Source organism: Schistocerca piceifrons, chromosome 5, assembly GCF_021461385.2.
Source record: "Schistocerca piceifrons isolate TAMUIC-IGC-003096 chromosome 5, iqSchPice1.1, whole genome shotgun sequence".
Classification (NCBI taxonomy): Eukaryota; Metazoa; Arthropoda; class Insecta; order Orthoptera; family Acrididae; genus Schistocerca; species Schistocerca piceifrons.
The window spans coordinates 446,327,347-446,353,488 of record NC_060142.1 but is presented as its reverse complement, the minus strand read 5'-3'; the positions used below and the strand labels follow the sequence as shown (position 1 = coordinate 446,353,488).

At 44.0% G+C, this 26,142-nt stretch overlaps 1 protein-coding gene across 1 annotated transcript in view; it reads right to left on the bottom strand.

Annotated features, from left to right (window-relative positions):
• Positions 1 to 6,585: 6,585 nt before the first annotated feature.
• Positions 6,586 to 26,142, bottom strand: part of LOC124797952 (transcription factor Sox-11-A-like) — a 79,141-nt gene continuing 59,584 nt past the window's right edge. The window contains exon 2 of the mRNA XM_047261101.1: positions 6,586 to 10,775. Coding sequence (XP_047117057.1) covers positions 9,522 to 10,775 — 1,254 coding nt within the window. The 3' untranslated portion in view covers positions 6,586 to 9,521. The remainder of the gene's footprint in view (positions 10,776 to 26,142) is intronic.

Here is a 26,142-nt window from a genome sequence, read left to right as displayed (position 1 = left end):
CGGATGAATCCAGGTTCTGTTTACAGCATCCGTGTTTGGCGACATCGCGGTGAACGCACATTGTAAGCGTGTATTGCCGGCCGAAGTGGCCGCGCGGTTCTGGCGCTGCAGTCGGGAACCGCGAGACCGCTACGGTCGCAGGTTCGAATCCTGCCTCGGGCATGGATGTGTGTGATGTCCTTAGGTTAGTTAGGTTTAACTAGTTCTAAGTTCTAGGGGACTAATGACCTCAGCAGTTGAGTCCCATAGTGCTCAGAGCCATTTGAACCATTTTTTTAAGCGTGTATTCGTCATCGCCATACTGGCGTATCACCCGGCGTGAGGGTATGGGGTGCCGTTGGTTATACGTCTTTTGTCACCTCTTGTCCGCTTGACAGCACTTTGGACAGTGGATGTGTTACGATCTATGGCTCTAACTTTCATTCGATCCCTGCGAAACCCTACATTTCAGCAGGATAATGCACGACCGCATGTTGCAGGTCCTGTTCGGGCCTTTCTAGATACAGAAAATGTTCGACTGCTGCCCTGGCCAGCACATTCTCCAGATATCTCACCAATTGAAAACGTCTGGTCAATGGCGGCCGAGCAACTGTATCGTCACAATACGCCAGTCACTACTCTTGATGAACTATGGTATCGTGTTGAAGCTGGATGGGCAGCAGTACACGCCATCCAAGCTCTGTTTGACCCAATGCCCAGGCGTATCAAGGCCGTTATTACGGCCAGAAGTGGTTGTTCTGGGTACTGATTTCTCAGGATCTATGCACCCAAATTGCGTGAAAATGTAATCACATGTCAGTTCTACTATAATATATTTGTCCAATGAATACCCATTTATCATCATCATTTCTTCTTGGTGTAGTAATTTTAATGGCCATTAGTGTTTATTTTTCTTGGTACATTCAGCAGCATATGTAGAAGCTGTTCGCGCAGTGTACTAGAAGTAGTTAGTAGCAAAGAGCTAAAAATTAAAATGTCATGTATGATGTGGTAGTTCTTCACGCATTCAGTATTTATGGCGTCATATTTCCTGAACTGAGTGTTGTCGACTTCGTAACTTTTCTGGTATATTTCATTGTACATATGAATATTCCACATGCTGGTAACTTGTTTTATGTGAATACCGTCTACAAAATACGTCACGAATACATTTAGTATCAAAGAAGAAATAAATTAAAACGTAATGCTTCGTGTAGCAGTTTTACCGAGTGAAAAGCGAAAATGTAGTAAGTAATAAAATTTTTCATCATTTTTTTGGAGGTGGTCAGCGAGAAGAAGTTTCGTAGGGGTTTGAAGTTATGTGTGAAGTTTGTTTAAAAGTCTCTCAATTACTGAATAAGTATGGGTACTTTCGCATCATGGGCTACACTGTTTTTTCATCCCCACACCTTTGACACATGGGTGAGTTGTTACCTCACAGAGATTCTTTGCAGACAGGAAGTGACGTGCGTACCAAATTTAGTTGAAATCGGTCCAGTGGCTTAGGCCTAACCTATCGATTATAAAAATATCAGATATAAGTGAAAGTGTGTTATATTGTGTAACAATTACAATGTTAAAATAAGATCCCACGTTCAAACCAGTTAAAATAATCTCTTCTGTGATGATCTTTGTGTGATTCCTAAAACCAGACAAATTCATTTAATTAACACTTGTTTCCCTTGGATGCATCTGAAAATCTCGATCTGATAGAAAATGTAATTCTTGTCGTGAATGCATGTTTACTGCCACCTTAGTTGTTCTGGAAAATATTTATGAGACATCTATGCTGAAAGGCCAGCGCAAATTCCATGCACCATGTATCCTGCTGTTTTGGTCAGGAACAACAATACTTCCAGAATGAGATTTTCACTCTGCAGCGGAGTGCGCGCTGATATGAAACTTTCTGGCAGATTAAAACTGTGTGCCAGACCGAGACTAGAACTCGGGACCTTTGCCTTTCGCGGGCAAGTGCTCTACCAACTGAGCTACCCAACCACTACTCACGCTCCGTCCTCACAACTTTACTTCTGCCAGTACCTCGTCTCCTACCTTCCAAACTGTACAGAAGCTCTCCTGTGAACCCTGCAGAACTAGCACTCCTGAAAGAAGGGATATTGCGGAGACATGGCTTAGCCACAGCCTGGGGGATGTTTCCAGAATGAGATTTTCACTCTGCAGCGGAGTGTGCGCTGATATGAAACTTCCTGGCAGATTAAAACTGCACTGCACTTGCCCACGAAAGGCAAAGGTCCCGAGTTCGAGTCTCGGTCCGGCACACAGTTTTAATCTGCCAGGAAGTTTCATATCAGCACAAACTCTGCTGCAGAGTGAAAATCTCATTCTGGAAACATCTCCCAGGCTGTGGCTAAGCCATGTATCCGCAATATCCTTTCTTTCAGGAGTGCTAGTTCTGCAGGGTTCGCAGGAGAGCTTCTGTAAAATTTGGAAGGTAGGAGACGAGGTACTGGCAGAAGTAAAGTTGTGAGGACGGGACGTGAGTCGTGCTTGGGTAGTTCAGTTGGTAGAGCAGTTGCCCGCGAAAGGCAAAGGTCCCGAGTTCTAGTCTAGGTCCGGCACAATTTTAATCTGCCAGGAAGTTTCAACAATACTTGGATTTCATTGTAAGATCAATTAAAAAGACTGAAAACAATACTGTATACAATAATGATTCCCTTATTCTAGTACCCTTACATTAACTATTTGAGTGTAAAATTTTCAAAACTTCAATAAATCTTTTACATAAACAGCCTTTTTTATTAGTAACAATTTCTTCAATTGTTAGTTTACGTTAACCATTTGTTTCTTAGACAAGTTAGAATGTAATATCAATGCACATCAGCTTACAAATTGTTTATGTTTCAAGTTGCATCTGTGTTAATACGAAAGTGAAAATGTTATGCAGTATATGGAATTAGTGGTGTGTTATCTCCAACAGACTACATATCTTACACTACGAACGCTCTTACCGTCTACTCAGCTATTTTGTATCAGCGATTTTCTGATGCCTTTTTTTGCCTTCATGAAGTAGTACTTCAGGATACTAGCAATATTTACAACAAACTTGCGTTATTTTGTATAATTTCGGAAGTGAATTTAATAACAGAAACAGATAGTACCTTGCTGAGACGACGACTACTACTACAATATTTCCCAGCAGTCAGTAATTGTCCATTAAATGCGAGGATTGACTGAAAAGAATGCCTCCACCTTCGTAAGTCTCCAACAGTTGGCAGCATTCGTAGGCGGCAGGTACTGGCTTGTTCCGTAGCCTCTGCTTTACAGCTCCAGTTGGCGGGAAGCCTTAGCATTGAATGGTTGTGCTGTTACAGTGTAAAGCAGTGAACCCTGCGCAGACGGTCGGTCAGTGCGATTTAAGCAACGTGCTGTCATTGAATTCTTGACAGCAGAAGGCATCAGCTCAAAGGAGATTCATCAGAGAATGAAAGCAGTTTAAGGTGATTGTGTTGATGTGACTCGCCCAGAAAAAGAAATCCAAGATGCAGCCCTCAGCTGGAAAAATCATGGCCACAGTGTTCTGGGACGCAGATGGTGTCATCCATGTTGATTTTCTTGATCATGGAACAACAATAGTTCAGAGTTATAACAATGTACGCTTCCGCGGCCGGTGCCATAGTGATTAAAATTCTTCTGGGTATTATGCCACGTCATAGCTAAAAACTAACAATAACAAACTAAAACCGACGTTTCGGCCGAATTGCAACGGCCTTCCTCAATAATTCAGTGTTAATTCACAATGCTGCTAACTCTGAAACGACGGCTAACAAGGGTCTGAAAGGAAAAGGGAAATGTTTTCTCGCAGTATGACAATGCCAAACCACACACTTCATTTGCCATCACAGCAGAACTTCAGAGACATACGGCATCCTCCATACAGTCCAGATTTAGCACCCTCTGACTTCCATCTGATCCCGATAATGAAAGGCGATCTGCGGGGACATCATTATGCTTCGGATGAAAACGTTAAGAGAGCTGTGAGACTGTGTTTGCGGAAACAATGTCGACTTCTCCCGTGACGGCTTCAGAAAATTTGTTCATCGTCGATAGAAATTTATCCAATTGGCTGGTGATTATGTGCAAAAGTGAATATTGGCAATTAAAGATCACATTCTAAGCATTATTTCTGCGTTTGATTTATTGAAGTATTCCCATCCAGACCCAATTAACGAAGGTGGAGGCATTACTTTTCATTCAACCCTCGTATACTACTTTCTTCGTAGTGTCAATTTTTTCCTGGGATGTCTTCTGCATCTACTGTCACTTTCCTGTTTGTATCAATGTGGTAAGTCTGGTTAAATGTAGGAATATATGCACAGAGTCTCCCAACACATTACTGTCAAAGATAATACGCGGAGTATACGATGTGTTTAACTGTCCCCCTGTGATAAGGAACCAGTGGTTGGAAATAAATAGTTCAGGTAGCACATCTAGATTGAGCAATATACCTGAGGCATATGTTTATAAACTTTAATATTTTGTAACTGCCTACAGAACTCAAACTGTTGGTGCTACCTAGGAAAATAATATGTACTTGGCTGAAATATGCCCACAGTGAAGTTTATCAGTGTTGACGACTTACCAGAGGTGAAGCATTTCTCCTCATAAGAAGCCATAGACATACATTTAATGTGTAGTGCAGGCAGGTATATAGGTAAATACTTTACTACAGGCATCATCCTATATGGATTTATCACCACGGATAGACACATACAAGTCAATCACGACACAAAGAACTGGCAAAGTTCTAAACAATGCATTTATTTTCCTGAGATAGAATGAATGGTGTTGGATCATTTGGGAATGTAGTAGATACTCATTAACTTGCCCATGAAAGACAAAGTGGAGCAGATACACATTTGTCATTAACAAGACAAGAAATGGGGACAAATACCTTGAAACCAAAGTGCAAGTCTTTCACTAGATTTTCCAGTGCCATAGTGTAGTACCAAGACTTCTACCAACTGTATTGATAAAATGTGACCACTTCTAACCGTGGTAGTGTTTCAAATTTCTGTAATGGCTATGGTAGTAATGAAGGAAAATCAATATGCTATATTCTAAGATCATCAGCAATCACTATTACCTTGCCAGCTAAGTTGTACTGTATCAATTAATAGGACCTTATTTGAAGCCACTTCATTACCATGTTACACCACTCCACTTTCGATATTAATCTCCATGGCATATATACTTCTGAATACAGAATTAAAAGTGGAGATTATTCAAACTTGGCGAGCGAAGTCACTGGATCTCACTCATGCCATGTATATACGGCTTTAGGAAGTAGTGTGTGTTTGAAATCCCAATAGAAACCAAAGAGGAACTGATTGACACCAGATAGGCTGCCTCTTGCTGCCCAACAGGTGTGCATATTTGATGAGCACAGAAAATAAACTGTGTTGTATTGTAATGCATATATTGTGACTAGGAGTGATGACTGAAGCTAGCTCGTCTCAAAGTGTAAATTGCTAATTTTGACTGAGCTTAATTTCCATATCCAACAACTAGACTGAAATCCCAACATAGTTTACACTTTTCTCTGATGAGTACAATTTTGGCCTTAAAAAGAGACTGCATTTAATGGAAATTTTATGTATCACAGAAATGCTACACAATGCCATATAAGTGTGGAATGCAAGTCTGAGAAGTAACATACATTTAGCCTCACCAAGAGCACTGAATTTTACTCATTCTACAGTACCTCCGTACAACTCAAAATCTTATCAAAAAGCAGTGATAACTAAGGAGAGCATCAGTCACTGAAGACAAGTAATTGTGTTATTGAATGTTGTATTACCTTGCCTTTCTCCAGGCTGTTACACATCTTGCTCATATTATATTGTAATGGTCATAAAAATATCAATCGCAGAACAGAAATTTAGGAAACTGTTCGCAGACACTCTGGCTTAGCCAAACATTTTATTCTACTTATTGATGCGCCTCTTGTTTTAATTTTGTGTTCTTTTTTCCCTGATAATAAGAAACAATTATAACTGCTTAAAACTGGTTCAGAATTCATCAGTCAATTACTTTCGCACATCCTTTTTTTCCTATCATGTGGATTCTGCATGTGATATGCAGCATTTTGATAGTATTGTCTATGCCATTTTTCTCATGGAATATTAGTGAATTGTTATTTTAATATCATCCCACTTGTGTGAAAAAATATGATAAGAGCAGCATAAAGCATCCTTGTTTTTCCTTTTCTACAAGTAATTACGAAATTAACGTAACTTCAAGCTGCATATACCTGAAGCACTCTATGATGATACAACCAACAGTAGATATTTCTGTAAACTATTTTGCCCATTGTGTTCATTTTTTTTTCTATAATTTATGTTTGGTCGACATAGCTATTAGCTCATTAGGCTATTTAATACAGTCTGTCCTACACTTCCTTTCATAACTGGGAAGTGAAAATATTTGTTTGAAATTGTGTACCTACACAGTTACAGTTACTTTAATTTCTCTCTCTTGACATCTGGTGCTACCTTCATTGACCCCAGAACGTGGTCTGTGCAGAACAACTCAACTATTTCAAGTAATATATGGTACTTGAGGTTTCGGTTGGTAATAAAAAGAAGATTTTATAAATGGGATGGTGTGTGTACCATATATTTTTATAAACAATCTACCATACAAAATGTACATGTTATTTCAACTAATATGTATATATGAAGTATGATACATGGGCTGTTTTACAAAAATGCTGTAAGGTAAACTTTTTACACTATTTTATTATATATATGCAAAAATATTGCTAATTTTCTTTTCATAAATTATCTTTCTATGCATAATATATTTCAGTGAGGTTGTACAAAATATTCACATAACAAAAAGCACAGAAGGATCATTTAACAAAGCACTCAAATCATATAAATCAAAATAAACAAACAAACTTGTAATAAATATTTTAATTGTACAAAAAATGACAAAAGCTGTCTTAAATTGTATACAGAACATATATAACTGACTTAGAATTACGAATTGAGGTTCAAGAACCTAAGTTTTACAGCTCGAAAGCCTTAACAGAAAAAGAGTCAATGGAAAAGCAACAGTGCAAGACTGGCATACATCAGGTCAGCAGTAAAATAACTTAACGGTACTTTTGTGCATATCCGCAACTTCTGCCTTTAGTAGATGACCTCACCAAAAACATAAATGGTTTATATATATATATATATTTATAAATCACATAACAATAATATAAAAACATAGGATTATAATGTACAAAAGGTGAGCAAAATACTGGGTATGACCCACTTTACAAAGGCTGCGAACTCAAACACAGAAACGTCATCTCATATTACTAATAACGCATTTTCTTCTCTTTCCTTTAAACAATTGTGACAACGTTTGCAGGTCAATGCCTAATTGCTCTGCTATCACAAGTAATTCAGCTCATGTTAAGAAACAATTTTCTCCTCTCTTCTTTTGGCAAACTCAACATGACAATGAAGCTTTTACTTTTCTACTGACAAGCCAGTTCACTGGACTTGTTTTCTATATGCACACATTTAAAAATGTGTTGAGAGGAACACGCGGTAATATGCAGGCTATATACTCCATCAAGAATTTTTTCATATACAACTAGAGAATTGGAAAGATGTTCCATTTAAAAAGAAATAGCACACATATTAAGATAACAGGTCAACAGGTATATACACCACATATCGTGTGTCATCATTATTAAAATACTTGTTCCACACAAAGATGAGAAAGTTCCATCAATTAAACTTTGTGCTTTTATATCTGCCTAGCTGTCTATCATACAAGTGACTATAGTTATATGTTAAAAACATGATACATAAGCATATAAGAGATTTCCCACATATGTATACCTATGATGGGGAGTTACAAAAATCATATTTGAAAACACAGGAACATTTTTACAACTTCAAAAAAATCAAGTACACAGATAACCGAAAGTCCCACCTATTTATTATTCAGATACATAACCGTACTACATACATTCTTCTCTAATTATAGGTTGTTATTTGAAAGAAGAAAATATCAAAACCATGTTAACTTAAACAGTAAATCAAATATATATATATATAGAGTCAAGGTGGCTAGTGTATCAGGAACTATCCACCACAAAGCTCTTATATACTATGCAATCTTCCAATATTGAATACACACATTCATACAAGAAAAACTCCTGACTGTGCTTTCTCAATTTTGTACACCCTCTTTTTACCTAGTTAAGTACCAATATTTTCATTTACTGTTCTGCCAATTTCAAGCGCAACATGAACACAAACAGTCCATGTATGATAACGATGCTAGACTGATGAACTTATTAACGATAATGACTTATAATGACGTATCATGATATGTGAGTATAGTTCCTGTGAACACTGAAGGTGTTCATCCGTACGGTGCACTTCCAGTTAGGCCTTATTCTTATCATACATGAGGACAAATTTCCACAAATCACCTTTTCTTTCTAGCATCTGCTTAACCTCTTTCAATTTTCACCAGTCTGAACAACAAGAAGAAAACAGATTGGTCACCCGAGACAGGTTATCACAGCCAGATAGTAGTTTTCCTCAGAGCACGTGTATTTGAGTATGGCCTTAATATTGCCTGTGGAGCAGGTCTGCAGGCTCTAACAAGGAGTAAAGACAGCAGCCAGTACCGGAACTAGACTCGATCGACATGATACACGCTTTCATAGAGATCAATGTGGACTAAGTGAAACGTACACCGAAGGGTGCAGCCAAACACATACATCAAGGTTTAAGCTTTTGTAGACGTACGTACATTACAGACAGACGCCGACACGGCGGCTACGAGGAACTCTCGACACTCGAATGCGACATACGAAGCTTTACCCTTGAGCAATGTGTTACCGTTTACAGTCATAGTGCATAAAGACATTAAATTTACAACAAATGGGCTAGTTTAGTTCTTCCATTACAACAGTGGAAATAACAAACAAATCCCACCATCCAGGGTATCCATACGTACGGAGTTCGCGCAGCAAGCTCACGGAGTTCAGCGTATTGTAAGCTCAAGCACAAATGTTGTAAACAGAAAAAACTGATCTATTAGATTACACTTTGTACATTAAGAATGAATACACTCTGTCGTCCAATATTAGAATTCGTATATAAAAGTAATGTTCCTAAACTAAAAAATTAGAGATGTGCCATAACATATGCACAAAGCAGTCTACTAAGAGAAAATAATATCGGTAAAAAAGCTTAAAACCTGACGTACGTGCAGAGCTTCGCGTTACACGAATACCGTACACGTACGGTACGTAATAAACCGGCGCACAAAATGTAGGCTCGACGTCGACCGGAGAACGAAATAGAAACGACAAATGCGGGCCGGCAAAAGGACGTCCCGCGCCCGCGCAACAGGGAGGGTCGGTCGCGCCTACATTTTACGCATTACAGAAAGGTCGAGTGAAGGTGAGGACGAGCGTCGGTGGCGTGCCTCTGCATCGTCTAAGTAGTGGCCCACACTCCGGGAGGGCAGTGGCGACGACGGCGGCAGCGAAGGCCGACAGCTCAGCAGTAGCTGTTGTCGACCCACTCGGTGACGCCAAAGTCGGACAGCATGTCCGTCATGTCGGGCGTGCACGAGAACTCGAGGTGCGAGCCCGAGCTGGAGCTGGTCGTGTCGAAGGAATCCAGGTCGTTGGTGAAAACGTTACTAAAAGTGTCCAGGTCGACCCTGAAGTCGGGCGAGATCTGTAAGAGGTCCGTGAGCGAGTCCAGATCGGCGAGGCTCGGGTTCTCGACGGCGCTGTGCTGCTGCAGTTGCTGCTGCTGCTGTTGCTGCTGGTGGTGGTAGTGGTGACTGTGAGACGAGGGCGCGACGTCGGCCACGTCGGGCACGGCCGGGTCACAGGACACGTCAATGGGCTCCTCCTTGATGGTTATCTCCTCGTACTCCATGGGCTCCATTTTGACGGGAGCCAGCAGGGACTTTATGTCTGGCACGACGGCCGGGGACGGCGCCGCGAGGACCAGAGAGGGCAGGCGTGCCACCGCCACGGGCGTCACAAACTTCGTGTCCAGGACGGCGACGGATGTCGTCGACGACGCCTCGTCGTACAGCGACGCGCTCTCTGGCGAGTCGGGGGTGTCGCAGGAGGGACTGGACGGCACTTTGGCGGCAGCGTTGGGCGGCTGCGGGGCGTACTGCAGCAGTGGTGGTGACGGCGGCTGCTGCTGCTGTTGCTGCTGCTGCTGCTGTTGTTGCCGGGCGGCGCGCACCTCTTTGGCCTTGCGGTCGATGGCCAGCTTCACCTTGAGTGCGCTACTGCCGCTGCTGCGACTCAGAGGCGGCAGGATCCTCACTCCGCCCCTGGATGCCGCTCCCGATAGGCCCTCCAGACCGTTGTTGTTGGAATCGTTCCTCTGGGTGGGCACCGACGTCGCAGTCGACGTCACCCCAGCGGCAGCCGCGGCTGCTCCCGTCACCGCCACAGACGTCGCGGCGCACACTGCGGCAGCGCTCTTCTTGCTTTTCTTGGAGGGCGACGCGCTCTTGGGAGGCGGCTTCACGGCCTTCTTGCGCGGCCGGTACTTGTAGTCCGGGTATTCCTTCATGTGCAGCTGGCGCAGCCGTTCTGCCTCGTCGATGAAGGGTTGCCGCTCCTCCTCTGAGAGCATCTTCCAGCGGCGGCCCAGCCGCTTCGAAATCTCCGCGTTGTGCATGTCTGGCTGCTGCTCGCAGATCTTGCGCCGCTCGATCTGTGACCACACCATGAAGGCATTCATGGGTCGCTTGATGTGGTTCGGGTTGTTCTTTTTGGTCTGCAACAATAAAAATAAGGAACACATAAATAAATGCTCCCAACAAGAGGGGCTTGTTTTATTATTTAAATACATTTCTGCTATTAACACCATGACTAATAATATACACATATATTATATACCGGGTGATCAAAAAGTCGGTATAAATTTGAAATCTGAATAAACCACGGAATAATGTAGATAGAGACATACAAATTGACACAAATGCGTGGAATGACATGGGGTTTTATTACAACCAAAAAATTACAGAAGTTCAAAAAATGTCCGACAGATGGCGCTTCATGTGCTCAGAATAGCAATAATTAGCATAACAAAGTAAGACAAAGCAAAGATGACGTCCTTTACAGAAAATGCTCAATATGTCCACCATCATTCCTCAACAATAGCTGTAGTCAAGGAATAATGTTGTGAACAGCACTGTAAAGCATGTCCGGAGTTATGGTGAGACATTGGCGCCGGATGTTGTCTTCCAGCATCCCTAGAGATGTCGGTTGACCACGATGCACTTGCGACTTCAGGTAACCCCAAAGCCAATAATCTCACGGACTGAGGTCTGGGGACCTGTGAGGCTAAGCATGACGAAAGTGGCCGCTGAGCACACGATCATCACTAACGACGCGCGCAAGAGATCTTTCACGCGTCTAGGAATATGGGGTGGAGCGCCATCCCGCATTTTGGTTCTAATAAAAGCCCATGTCATTCCAAGCATGTGTGTCAATTTCTACCTCTCTATCTACATTATTCCGTGGTTTATTAAGTTTTCAAATTTATACTGACTTTTTCATCACCCGGTATATATATGTAAAAATCATTCGTGAAATGTGTGCTGTGTGACAGAACTTTGAAGTGCTTTAAATGTTCTACGATCCAACGTGACAATGGTTCCAAGGATAATTTTTTTTAAGCGACAGTCAACACCAGACATGTATCATAGAAAAAGTATTACACAGTGCTATATTGTAAATTCGTACTTACATATTATAAATTCGTAATTATTCCGACCGTTTTCGGTCTTGACCATCATCCATAAGCTATATGAACGCGGTATGAAGAAAACAAATGTAAAAATGTACTAAGTCACTAAACCAATCTTTAATTGGTCATAGCGAAAGAAAAGTTTCACTGTTTATCTTTCGTAAGTACCAAATTACGTCTACTTTATTGCATGTGCTTTTGAATTCGTACGTTGTTTACATTTTGTTTTCTTCGTTTCACGTTGGTATAGTTCCAAAAGAACGGTCGACGACTGAAAACCGTCGTAATAAAAATCAATTTACAATAGAGCACTGTGTCGAACGGTACTACCACTTACAGTAGTCCTAGCGCGCAAATGTTTTTTATGTGTGTGTGTGTATGTGTGTGTGTGTGTGTGTGTGTGTGTGTGTGTCCTGATCTGCTACCAATTTCGATTATAAACAAACATCCTGGGGCACGTGGACGATCTCCTTATCCCGTGTGAGAGAATCGTCAGTACTGGACAATCTGTTTTAAACTAGTTACCTATGAGGTCAATAATCTGCTTCAAAGAAACTTAGTTCTCGGTATTAACATTTGTTATGAAACCAATGTAAATTATGCTTTGCATCCAATTGAAGGACATTCATTTAACGTTTGTTGCTTTAGCAAATAATTCGAAACAGAACGGTATCATTGTTATCTAAGAGGGAAGTGATTCGCTTAACAGCTGTCAAAAATATTTATAACTGCTACAGAGCACCGTTTGTTACTAAACGATCATCGAATGAAAAATTGTTATATTTAGTAGAGTTAAATTTAATTACTTGCTCCACCATATGCGCAATGAATGTCTGCGCACGTCTTGCGGGATTATTACGAAGTTTTCAGGTAAAGAAAATAGTGGTGAATGTTAAACGAGGCAAAGATTAAAAAACATGCACTCCCGTTGCTTTCCCTGTATTGTCTTAGGGAAAAAAATGCATGAACGACAATCACCAGGGAACACCAGTGCAGAAAAACACTAATCTTTGCCTGACAAGCAATTTGAGGAAAAATTCTCTTATTACCAATGGGACTGCGCAACACCCAGTTCACTTCCTTATTCATTACAGACATCCGCTTAAGAGCTGCGGCTACACCAGTGCAAATGGAGCACACGCTCAATATGCATGCGGTGGCGAAACGACGCGGCCTTCAGAAGTTCCAGAGTGACTCCCTCGCCGCCTGAGTATTCAAATGTGCGTACCGCGACCTGTGCTCTTGCTTCATTAGCATCCCATTGCGTAAGACAAAACATGACCTAATTCCATGACCCAATTATTCACAGGCTTATGAAAATGTAATGAGTAGTGTATGCACGTCCTATCCCATCCCAGCAAGTAATGCGTCTCGCGTACCAGACGTGCCCGATCCCCCCCCCCCCCCCCCCCAGCCCGATTGCTATACGACTTACGTAACGAGGTATGGCAGAGTACAGGACAGGCGTAGTAGCAGCTTGTCACACTTGAGCAGCCGATGTGGCTTCGCGGGATGGGCAGTAAATAAAAAAAAAATTAAAAAAAAAAAGTTGCCAGGCGAAAATCATAACATTCCCATCTAGCTGACAAGTGTGAGCCATGCCGTAGGAAAGATGTTGCCTTTCATTGATATCCTCGATACGCTATCAACTGGTGTTCCATTTCCTGTTCTATTCCTAAGGATCGTAGAACGCAACCACGCTCGCAACACATGCGTGTACTGGCAGGAACAACTGCTCCAGGCGGAAACGCGAAATTTTGCTACCTGCGATCAACACGTACTGTAGTGTCGTAATATAACGGAGGTTAAATACGATCAACAGATCGTATGTCAACAACAAAACCACAGCCAATCAACGCATCCACACAGTATAGTAACAATAGCCCCGTAATATATGTAATATTCCGCCTTTTGCGACTATAAAAGTGTTATTTACGGTCATGCGTGTTTCGCTTTATTTCAAACTATCTTCAGTGCTCAGATTTTTTGCTTCCTACTGCATTGCTGACAATGTTCCACACGCTCTATTTTTAGAACACTATATATATATATATATATATATATATATATATATATATATATATTCTTCCTAAATGTCTCCTGTCTTGGGGTTAATACTGGAGAACTTCACAAGGAAAGCTCTTCTCTAGAATCCTAGTAACACGTTCTCAACTATTTTGATACCCAAACGTCTCCCTGTGGTTTGAGACCATCTACTCAAAATGTTCACCTTATGCAATTCACTGCCAGCCTGAGGATGGCAAATCAGAAATTACTTCTGTGACCTTGTAAAATGACCGGCAACGTGTTTTCCTTCTGTTGTTCAATGTTTCAGCTTATTTACTACAATTGAACAAGCAGCCTGTGGTCGAATGGTCGACTTGAGGCCGCAAGTGGCGGAGCACGTTTCGACAGCGCTCATAGCGCATTTCGCTGACCGCGAACTTGTTTTGCTCTCCCAGATTTATTGCGAGGCGTGTGTCAGTCGCTGAAACCTCGCCGCAGCGCTTAGTCAAGCGCAGGCTAAGGTCGCTCACCAAGCGAACGCCGATCGCCGGATAGCTATCGCAATTCCGAAAGGCCCAGGCGGGGAGATAATGCGAGATACAGACACGCAGACCAAAGTGTCAATTTCCGATAGTTTTTCCCCACGGAAAATAAACGCACCAATGACTCGCTGCCCGCGTGATCACGCAATTTCAGCTCTCGCAGCAGATTTGTGTGTAAACTGATTGCAGCACGTCACGTCGGCTGACACGTCAAACGTCACGCTATAAATGTTTTCTCCTCGTATGAGCGATACCCCTGTTTCGTCAGACTACTACAGACGTGACAGTGATTAAAAATCAAATAACTAAATGTTAGGGTCACAGGTGCTTCTGCAACAGCCTAGCTTAGTTTCAATACACACACACACACACACACACACACACACACACACACACACACACGATTCTTGAACGACACAGTGACTAAGTAAACACTGCTCGTGACAGTCAAGAGAAGACGCAAGTTCATAGTCACTAACCATCTACGAAAAGCCTTGATTATGTATACTAATGTGCTGCATCTTTTAATACTGTCTCTTCATAGGGGAATAAAAGTAGTACTGCACAACTCTGCAGCATGTGATGACGGAAATTAACACACAGCTAAGGGTGATAGAAAATCATGATTCTTGCTCGTAAACCGCCAAAGGAACTAATGGCACAACTTGACCAAAAGAAGTTATCAGTTAATAGGGCTCATCCTGAGGTATCAAGTAATTATCAGTTTGGCAATGGAGGGAAGTGTGAGCGTGAGTGTGTGTGTGTGTGGGGGGGGGGGAGGTTTATTAAGATAAGAAGAGCTCTGGGCAGGGTAGACCAGCGTGGGGAGCTGTATTAAATCAGTCTTCGGAATGAAGACCCCAACACCACCACAAAACAGCTACCGTACAGGAAATGCAGTGGAAGGGAAAGGTTTTCCCTGCAAGACTCCAGTTGAGGTATCATTTTCGATAATTATTTCTCGTCACTAATGCAACTACCTTCCAGATTGATCTTTGCACTCTAGATAGGAGCGTGTGCTATGTTCAAACTACCCGTAAGTTTAAAAGTACCTATCGGTCGGGAGTGGAATTCAGAACCTTACATTACATACGCACTGCTCGTAATAACTCAGCTATTCAAGTACGATCGTATTTTGCCAACTTTACAGACGCCTTCGTTTACATGTTTCTGGATGGTAGTCCAAGAAATACGCAGGGAGCATGGTTTCGAAAGTGGATAAGAGGAACTGGCAGAGCTGCGATGGCGAGTCGAGACTGAATAAGTCAGTCGGTAATGGCACTGCTTGGGAAAGACCCGGTTCAAGGTTTGAGGTTTGAGTCCTGGTCATGCACGACTGTCTTTCTCTTTTGCGCATTTCTAAAATTACATCGCTTTTTTTATAGGCCTGACAGTATGGAGGCCAACAGAATATAATCTTCACTCCAATGCTCTATTCTAAGAGGAAATGAAGGTAAGGGTTTTAATTCCGTCGACAAGGTGGCCACTGGTGATGTGGCGCGGGCTCTGATTTGGTAACATCCAGGCGTTCTCCTTCAGCGATTCTGCGAAATCATGGAAAAACCTACATTTGGATGGCTTGACGGTGGCTTTGAACCGCTATCCTATTTAAGGGCACACAGTAATTTTGCATCGTAGAGAAGTCACTCGTTACAGACTGAGTACGAGTCTTACTGTGCTAGCCTGGGAAAACAACGGGTCTCTTGTAATAGATTTGAGCTCGAGAAGCGTCAAGAACATCGCTCGTCTTCGCTCGTCTGTGTCGAACACAACCGATGCTTCTCGCTGAAGTGCATACATAGTCCAGGTCGATAAGAGGACACCACCCCAGAATTGATCGAGCAGAACCATGTTGCTACTATTTTGTCCTGTATCTGCTGTGTTGCAACGTGACGCTGAAGGGTACTCGACGCCTCTGCCTTCGGCCTTGCCGAGGCGGCAAACTGCCAGTGGGTTCGCCGAAAAAACCTCCCGCGCGCCAGCATTTTCTAATTTACCCTCAGTCCGCCGGCCGAGCTCCATCTAAACTGCGATGTGGTGTCAGCTCACAAGGCCAAGCACATTCTGCCTGACAGCCGGCAGTGGCGCCTCGGGATAAACTCCTCTCCAGAGACCCAGCCCCAAAATGGTGGGACGCTTTATTTTCGGCGTATTTTAAATAAACGCGATAGCGTTAACAGCTGGCGTGACGCTGCGGGCTTTCATAAATCTGCGGAGTGGTTAGGCCCTCGCGAAAAACAGAAACACTACTCCGGGCGTGACATCATTCTGTTCTAGTATTCTCTCACAAGTCGGTTAGGTCGCAGTCGTTTATCTCACTAGCGTTGTAGTTGACCCTAACACACCAGCAGGCCACCAGAGTTAACGAACAGTCGAACGCCCCGTAGTCCAGACTGTACTCCTATTAAAATAGCTCTGTGATTCACATTTCACCGAGTCGAATAGTAGGTAGCCGGCCGCTAACCAATCCCAGTTCTCTCTCGAGCGCCGTGGCTGGCTCTGTTGCCCATTTTGAAGGTACGCGCAGCGCCTTGTGAGGTGTGGCTGGCTGCACGCTGGCAACAATGCCCCGGTACTGCGATCCATCAATCAGAAAGCAATTTTGATCGGAGTGTGTAAGCTGACGTCGTCGGGGCATGTTCTGCTCTCTTACCGAACATGCAACGAAATATGTGACATCTGGAAAAAAAACCGGTAAAAAATTGAGCGCACTGGATTACATCCAGCGAATGGCCATTGCAGACCACCTAAACAGAAAAAAACCTGTGGATCAAGGCCATATATAAAATGCCTTATGGCTATTCAGTTGGGGAAATCTGTAGATATTCTAATGTGATAATGCGCAACCGATTTACACTGGAAAAAAAAGTTAGTTCCAATTGTGGCCACCATGTGCAAATCTGCTGCTGTGAATGCAAGGAAGACGTATAGAAATGTCTCCATATATAGCGTATTAGGTCAAACAGTGAGAAAGGTACAACGTTGATTTCATTATTAGCCACCACGTACACTATTTGTTCAACATGAGCACTGGAGACGGCGACGAGATGCTGTGCAACGTCCAGATTTGCATGTGGTGTCCAAAACTGGAACTGAGTGTTTTTCCAGCGTGAATCAGTTCCTCATTAATGTATAAGAATACCTATTAAGTTTGACTACTACACCATAACTGCACCCACACTGGACCTCCGTCAGTAGCTGCATTTTCGTAACAGCCACCTGCTACATGCTCCACAAATTTTAATTGCCTATGTTCATAGCTCTATGTTTCTTACTATTACAACCATTCGTTCAGTTAAAAGCTCATACTCTACTGGCAAATACATAAAGTGGATGCCTCAATAACTGAGCACCTTCAGCAAGCGGCAGTGAAGACAATTTTTACAAGAGACATCCGTCACTAAAAATCCAGCCTCCACGGAATTATCTTCACCTTAACGATAAGGAAAATGCAACGCTTCATCCAAACGTATTAAAATAATATGGTGGGTCAAACACTTAGCGCAACTTCTAGGTAGATAAGAAAGAAAAATTTCCACTGGGGCTGCTAAACTGGAATGTATACTCCATCTACGCGAATCACTGACAAGCGTGCAATGTATGTGCACACATCCTTACACAAGCACACTTCCAAAACACCATCGAAACGTACGTTCCAAATCTTGTCCACCTGCGGTTGAACCTGCCATGTTTAAATATACAATGGGATTTTAGACGTATGCTTATGACATGGATGTCTGTAACCACTGGATAGGTTTCTGTGCAGAACAGAGCATTTATTAAAATGTCAAGCACAAATAGTGCTGATATTCATCGAATTTGCCGAGACTGATGTGCGACGAGACAAAGCTACTTCGCACATTCCTTTCCATTTTTTCTAAAATGCTGATAGATTTATGCTCGTTGTAATTCTACTACGGATGCACAATTCCTTCTCAAAACATTGTCCTAAGTGAACGAAGAATAAACTTGGTAAGAGCGGTCATGTTTCAGCAAGGCGGCTGTGTTGAAAACCCGCGTCGTTACGGCGAATGTCACCAAAGAAAGAAAAAGCTGTCGTGACGGTGCGTTTCGTAAGGGACGAAATCTGCTAGGAGGCGAGAAGCTCGCACAAGCCACTGCAGCGTCTGGGGAGGTGGGTTTCGCAGGTGAGCAAGTGTCGCGGCAGGAGCGGTCGCCGAAATTTCATAGCGAGACGAGCGTCTGCGACGACCTTGGCCGCGACTTGACCTCAATAGAGGTCCTCAGCAGCGCCACCAGCACCAGACGGACGCCCACGTCTTCCGCTGCTCACGCAAAACGCCCGTCTGCAGAACCGGCCCGTTGCCACCCGCTCCCACGCGCCAAGTGTACGACCACCGCACAAGGCAAGCACTAACGACTACCCAGTTAGCAGAGGAAATCTCCACCTGGCGAAAATTGGTGCCTTCGCAAAAGGCTACAGCCCATTTCTTTCCCCAGCATTCTCGAATCCGAGTTTGTGCTCCGCCTCTAACGACCCCGTCGTCGATGGTAAGTGAAGCAGTTGCCTTCAATAGGGATGGTCTCTCTTTTGAATGTGAAATCTTCTAGAATGTTATCCCGCAACATGCTCCTCTTCGCTTTAGACGCTTCGACCATACTGCAGTCATCTGCTTCGGGATTTTCTCGTATAAACGGTAAGCTCTGTTTACTCCTTTCCTACGAGATGTAGGATATTCACGATACGAAATATGAACGTCCCTTGACTGCATGTAGTTATTCCAACAGCGACCACAAACGATCTGTTCAAGTCACTATCGAGCCGTATACGTAAATAATTTTGAGCACCAGAACCATGTCCCTTTGACTGACTTCCAGGTATGCAAGTTCGAAGTTGACGTCACTTCGGCGGTGGCGTGTCACCGTATCTTTCGTGAATGTAAAAATAAGGAACCACAGGTCGCGTATAATTTATTTATTTATTTGTCTAGTTTCGTTCATGAGACGCGGTATTCTCCGATACTGACAGCGTGGCAACACGCTGTAGGTTTGAAGTATAGCTTAGCACCATCGTCAACGCAACCCTAGTTAACTTTGCCGGCCGGTGTGGCCGAGCGGTTCTAGGCGCTACAGTCTGGAAACGCGCGACCGCTACGGTCGCAGGTTCGAATCCTGCCACGGGCATGGATGTGTGTGGTGTCCTTAGGTTAGTTAGGTTTCAGTAGTTCAAAGTTCTAGGGGACCGATGACCTCAGAAGTTAAGTCCCATAGTGCTCAGACCATTTTTGAACCTAGTTAACCTTCAATCATCATATCATGTCTAATTTACCCTTATTTTCGTTGTTTCAGGCCATTTCATATCTCCGCTCCATACAGAAGCAAGTTCTTCGCCACAATGTGGAATATTCTTTTTTCTTAATGTCCTGCCGAGTATCATTATGTCCCACAGCTGCGCTGGAACTAATATCGTTGGCGCATGTACCGGAGTTACCTATCATTGATCAAAGATATTTATATCTTTAGCAGGATTTTACTTTTCCTTCCCCCTTGTCAATTTTCACGAAGTACTATCCCACACACATATACTCCGCCTTGTCTAGATTTACTGCCAGATCCCATTTGCTGTTAAAGCTATCTCAGTATGTTTTCCATATGCTCTTCACCTTGCCTGGTTTTTCAGTTAATTACAACCGTTGCAGCTCTCCCTACAGGCAGCACTTGTGTTTGCCAAGGTTGGATGTAACGTGTTTAGTGCAAGTGAAAATGATGAGTGCTTGTAGTATATGGTGAAATGTTGTGTTTGTATGGATCTCTCAATGCCATCTAAGGGGTCGCCGAAGGTGAACCATTCGACGGATGGATCGACATCAACAAGGTCCTCCTGAATGTAGTAATTTAACGAGAGAGAGAGAGAGAGAGAGAGAGAGAGAGAGAGAGAGAGAGAGAGAGAGATTTGGAAGGGAACAAAGGATACTGGTGGAGAATCCTGTAATCAGGAAGTTAACGACCCACGATTTCTCCTCTCTAACCACTGCCGGCCAAGTACTGGTGATGAAAACATTCATCCACCACCAGGAATGGAACAGATAAGTGAATCGGGCGCCAGTGCATGTAACTGACCTCCGCTGCGAAGGAGGGCACACACGCGATAAATCAACTGGTTGCTGTTTTACTTATCTGTCCCAAAACATGCTGATATAGCGAATTTTTACCAAGACGACAGCTATGGCACAAATGTAAGCGAAAGGGCGGATGCATACGCAGGCGTCGTCACGTTCCAGCCCGTCGGAGAGAGAGACAGAGAGAGAGAGCGAAAGAGAACGCGCATGCTGTGTTTGTGACGTCATCTGCGCGGGCAGCGCCACAAGCAGCAAGTGATCGCCGTCAGCGACGGAGCTGCATATTTCGCCTGATTCGCCACTGGCATCATCTAATGGTTCTGAGCACTATGGGACTCAACTGCTGAGGTCATTAGTCCCCTAGAACTTAGAACTAGTTAAACCTAACTAACCTAAGGACATCACAAACATCCATGCCCGAGGCAGGATTCGAACCTGCGACCGTAGCGGGCTTGAGGTTCCAGACTGCAGCGCCTTTAACCGCACGGCCACTTCGGCCGGCGGCATCATCTGCTTCTGCGCCTTCACCCCGTATATCTCTCTGTTCTACTTACTGTTTGCCGCGGTAATTCGATAGTTCGGAGTAGCGATCGCAGTCACAATGGTACCATGTATCACGCACCCTAAAGCTTTCGTGAAAAGACACACGAAGCTAGTCTCTAAGCGCATCGCAATCATACAGAAAACATGAGTTCGTGTCGCAAGATAGTTTACACGCGGTATGAGCAGTAAAATTTGTTGGGTTCAGTTGTCGCCGATCACAATGATGAAAGAACGAGACAATCACAAAATCGAAAAGTCGACATCCCGAAACTAAGACAATGGGAGAAACAAGTTTAACTTCAGTCTTACGTCTCAGTAGTACCACCCTTGTCGAAGGCTATTGTTTTCGCCTACAGCCGTTAGTTCTTCTCAGTTTATAGCTGGCAACAACAGCGCTGTGAGAAAACGAATTAACTCCAGAGGAGAAATTGGTCCCCATTTAACGGGATGGGCCAATGGATGAGTGCGTATTTTCTTAGTGCTGTTCGACAGGCCGGTATGGAACTTACCTTTCTTATCATGTGAACATTATGACAGCCGCAGAGCAGTTTCGATTCGGTACTGAAGACGTGGTCTCTTTTATTAGAACCGATAGTAGTGAAGTGCTGTGGTTTTCAAGAACATCTTTAAAGTCTGCCGAGTGCCCCAGCTAAACATACCGGGTGATCCAAAAGTCAGTATAAATTTGAAAACTTAATAAACCACGGAATAATGTAGATAGAGAGGTAAAAATTGACACACATGCTTGGAATGACATCGGGTTTTATTAGGAAAAAAAAAAGTATTGCTAGACGCGTGAAAGATCTCTTGCGCGCGTAGTTTGGTGGTGATCGTGTGCTCAGCCGCCACTTTCGTCATGCTTGGCCTCCCAGGGCCCCAGACCTCAGTCCGTGCGATTATTGGCTTTGGGGTTACCTGAAGTCTCAAGTGCATAAGTGATCGACCGACATCTCTAGGGATGCCGAAAGACAACATCCGGCGCCAATGCCTCACCATAACTCCGGACACGCTTTACAGTACTGTTCACAACATTATACCTCGGCTACAGCTATTGTTGAGGAATGATGGTGGACATATTAAGCATTTCCTGTAAAGAACATCACATTTGCTTTGTCTTACTTTGTTATGCTAATTATTGCTATTCTGATCAGACGAAGCGCCATCTGTCGGACATTGTTTGAAAGTTTGTATTTTTTTTGGTTCTAATAAAACCCCATGTCATTCCAAGTATGTGTGTCAATTTGAACCACTCTATCTACATTATTCCGTGATTTATTCAGTTTTCAAATTTATACCGACTTTTTGATCACCCGGTATTTTCAAGGGCTGGTTGTCTTAGTTGCTAGCGAACCTGTCGGGTTGTGTGGTTGTGGTTGATGAAAACTTTTCGTTTCAAATGTTTAGTACAGAGCTACGTTGGACATCATCAGACGTTGAGCCCGGTTCCGCCTGGTCTTCCCGACACACTTGTCGAGCCCCAACGGAACCAGGAACACCTCTGAAGACGTCCACCGCAGCTCTGGACGAAACGTTGTGAACAAAACAGTTCAACACAACATGACCGTACAACTCGAGAGAGTCATCATCAGCGCTTCACTTAACGTTTAGCAAGCGAATCCGTAGATCGTCAGAGACTCTAGGGAGTACTGAAAATCTGGCACTGACCTACCTAGGACCTGTGATGCGCTGGAGGTGGATGTGTCAATGTGATATTTGCCCTGCAGAAACGCACCCTATGCCACTTGATCCGTATTCTGCAGTGCCGTGGAAGCCACGAGAAGGCCAGTGCACGAGCAGAGCTGCGCCTGCCTCGCGCTGATGGTCGTATTCTGTTATCTCCCCATCTGTTTAACTGCATTACGCCGGCGCGGTTTTAGGGCCCCTGACTCAACTTTATATAGCAGGAAGTAAAAATTTACAACCGCGCCGACGGAGACGGCGTTCTGCAGGAGTCCGCATCGGCTGTTGCAGACACGGGGGCGTCTCAACAGCGTGTTCCAGAAACACCGCGATGTCGATCTGCGGGCCGAAACGAGCGAGAAGATACACACGCGCGCGCGCGAGCTTTCGATAAACATCGCAGGCAACGCCTGCGACAGTGCAAAGTAAAGCGTGACTAGGCGTTTTTCCTTTGGCTATGTCAACGTCGCACACCTGGCATTGGCTCCGGAAAACTTCCCGTGCTCGACAGTAAATTTGAATCTACGCAGCACTGAGACTCAAAACAGTGAACAACATTCACCTAGTTTAGACTGCTACACCTGACAGGACCGTTTGCAGTTAAGACATCCAAATACACACATCTCCCAGTCCAAAAAGGCCGCGGAAAGGGCGAATGGTACCAACCTACCGCCTTCTCATCCCCAGCCAATGGGCGTCTTTGGATGCTGATATGGGAGGGCATGTAGTCAGCACACCGCTCTTACAGGCGTTATCAGTTTTCGTGACCGGAGCTCCTGCTTCTCAGACAAGTAGCTCCTCAATTAGCCTCTCAAGAGCTGAGAGCACCCCCCTTGCCAACAACGTTCGGCAAACCCAGCCAAGTGTTAGCCAAGCCCAACAGAGCTTACCTTCGATGATCTGACGGGAACCGGTCTTACCACTGTGGCAAGGCCCTTGGCACCCAGATAGAGAGCACATCACAAACTATTGGCACGATACATGAGGTAACTGTTTCTCAAACAACAAATTCGACGATCGTTAAGATATTCATGTCCGCTTTGCAAATTTTGGTCCCCTCAGGATTCGCTTTTCTCATCGTGTATATTCTTCGTGGGAAACAGACCACATCAATATAGCGCAATTTCTGTAATGTTGTGCCAGGACAAGTGAGGAGCTGCATTATGATAGACACAAGTCTGAAAGGAGAAACTTCTGTGAGTCAAAGTGGCTGGATTAGTTATTTCAAGGTGAGAGTCCGTCATGAAGTGATCTGGCGTACTGAAACGCACTATAGTTGTAAATACCTATCAGGCATAGACAATGTACATGAATACAACAGAACACCTTATCATGACGCCCCGGCAAGAAACTTTTACTTCACTTCCTTTCTATCTGGGACGGGCAAGGAACGAAGAGAGTTTAACATGGTCATTCGCAAAGGGCAAGCCAACTGCAACTGTCTTTCTCAACGAAACTACGTCGCTCGGCAGAAACACCATAATCACAACGACGGTAGTGTGACTAATTCCGCACCTTCCGAACGCGGATACCAACACCTTGAACACAGTGGATTTCAAGCGAAGAAGAAATGTGACGTTTACGCTTCCCAAATTCTATCACCAAACGCCAAGCGGCTGAATCTGAGTAGCACCTACGGAAACAGCTGAGGAAGAAAGTAACTATGACCTTGGTCGTTACTCCACCAACACTTCCGCCTTAAGAGTAAGCCACTTACAAGAAAGGACTTTTTGTTTTCTAGGGCTTGAAAGCGGCCGTGTTCTCTTACGAGATACGACGAATGGCATTTGCCTTCAGTAATTTAAGGAAACCACAGAATACTGCGTGGCCGGTCAGAGAACGGAACCGCCTTTCCACCGAATGCTAATCCAAAGTCTTACAACTGCGCCATATCTCTTGTATAGCCACTGGAGGATTTACTCTGGTAAAGACGAAAAAGGTTCTAAAAATAAAGTGAGGATGAAATGGCACAACTCTAGTGACCTCATATAAAGCATAGCTCGGGGGATTAAACTAGCCGATGTGGGGCAAGAAACAAACCGCACACGGCAGAAAGGCTGTCTAAATATTTTTGAATGCAAGAAACGCGGACAACGAAAAAGCAGCTGACAGAAGCAGCTGCTTACAGCTACAAGCTATTAAATATGATTGATGGTGCATGCTGCGGTGATGAATTTATGAGGTTTTTATCGCTTCGTATCAACATTTGTTTCCTGGCTATAGTTGGTGGCGTAATGGTCTGTTCGCTGGCCTGAGACACACATGCCGAGGTTCCAGTCTGATTTATATGAACGCCGTAACGCAGTTCCCCGTGAATTTCGGCGCCAGGCCAGAACACGTACGTCAAGTGGCCATGGTTGCCGATCCAGACGGACTGCCCCTCCCTGCGTTAGACCAATCGTGATGTGATTCTGCGGTAAGGTCCGGAATCACTCACCTGCTAAAGTGAGCGCCAATGACGTCCCCGAACGCCAAGGCCGCTACGCTTCGTTACGTCACAGAAACGGCCAGCCGGGTTCCTTGTTATAAAGATACACGAATATGGTCGGTGCCTTCTACATGTATCTATATTATGCAAGACACTATTCACTTCTGGGTCCGCTCGATACCATCGAAGAAGTGTGACATCAGGCTTGAGAACAGTAAACAGTTGCAGTTGAACGAATGACGGAGACCGAGCTATGCGATGGGCTGGTCATGACACTGCATTGGGAATCTCCAAATCCACGCAGGACAGTCCAAATGAATGTTTTCCGCAGTTCAGCAACGTCATTCCAGCCAAGGATCCTCCTGAGCAGGTCACAACCCATTCCTGTCTCATCCTTGTTCAAACCCAGCTTGGATTCCGTCTCTCACACGCAAATCTGACCCTCCTTCCTTCAGACGATGGGAAGGAAAAGCTATAAAATCTGTCATATAGGTCTGTCTTGTGCACGATTGTTCAAGATAGACGGGGTCTCATTATGTGAATACACGGTTATTCGACAACATTATAGCGGCTACGTCTTCAAAACTCCCTGTCAGCCTGTGCTACTTCACAATCAGTTACACTAGTCGACAAAATGTAAAATATTTCGAGAGTTTATACCATAAAAATGAATCGCAGCCGCCACTGTGAACTTTATAGAGAAGCACAGGCATATAGTTGTTAGCTTCGTATGCTGTCTGTGAACGCTGCACTGGGTGTAAAACAGGCACAGCCTGAAACCAGTGGCTGGATTCGACAGAGAGAGCTGAGACGAGAAGAATGGGGACATGCCTGACTGTAAAACATGAGGTGTCGTTCACTTGTCAAAGAGTGATGACACGTGAACTGCTGCCAGTAATTTCCCAATTGCTGCGCCGCACGTTATCTCTAAGACGGTAAACAGCAATCTGGCTTAAGTCGAGTCAGTCTATCTTCCTCTTCCCCCTCAACCGGCCACGATGCGTCCTGTTTCGTAAAGCTGTCAGCATACGGACTGTGCATTCGAACTACGAGTTCGTAGCGTCATGGCGTGTAAAAAGTAACATTCTCGATGTGTGCCAGTGAGACTGAAG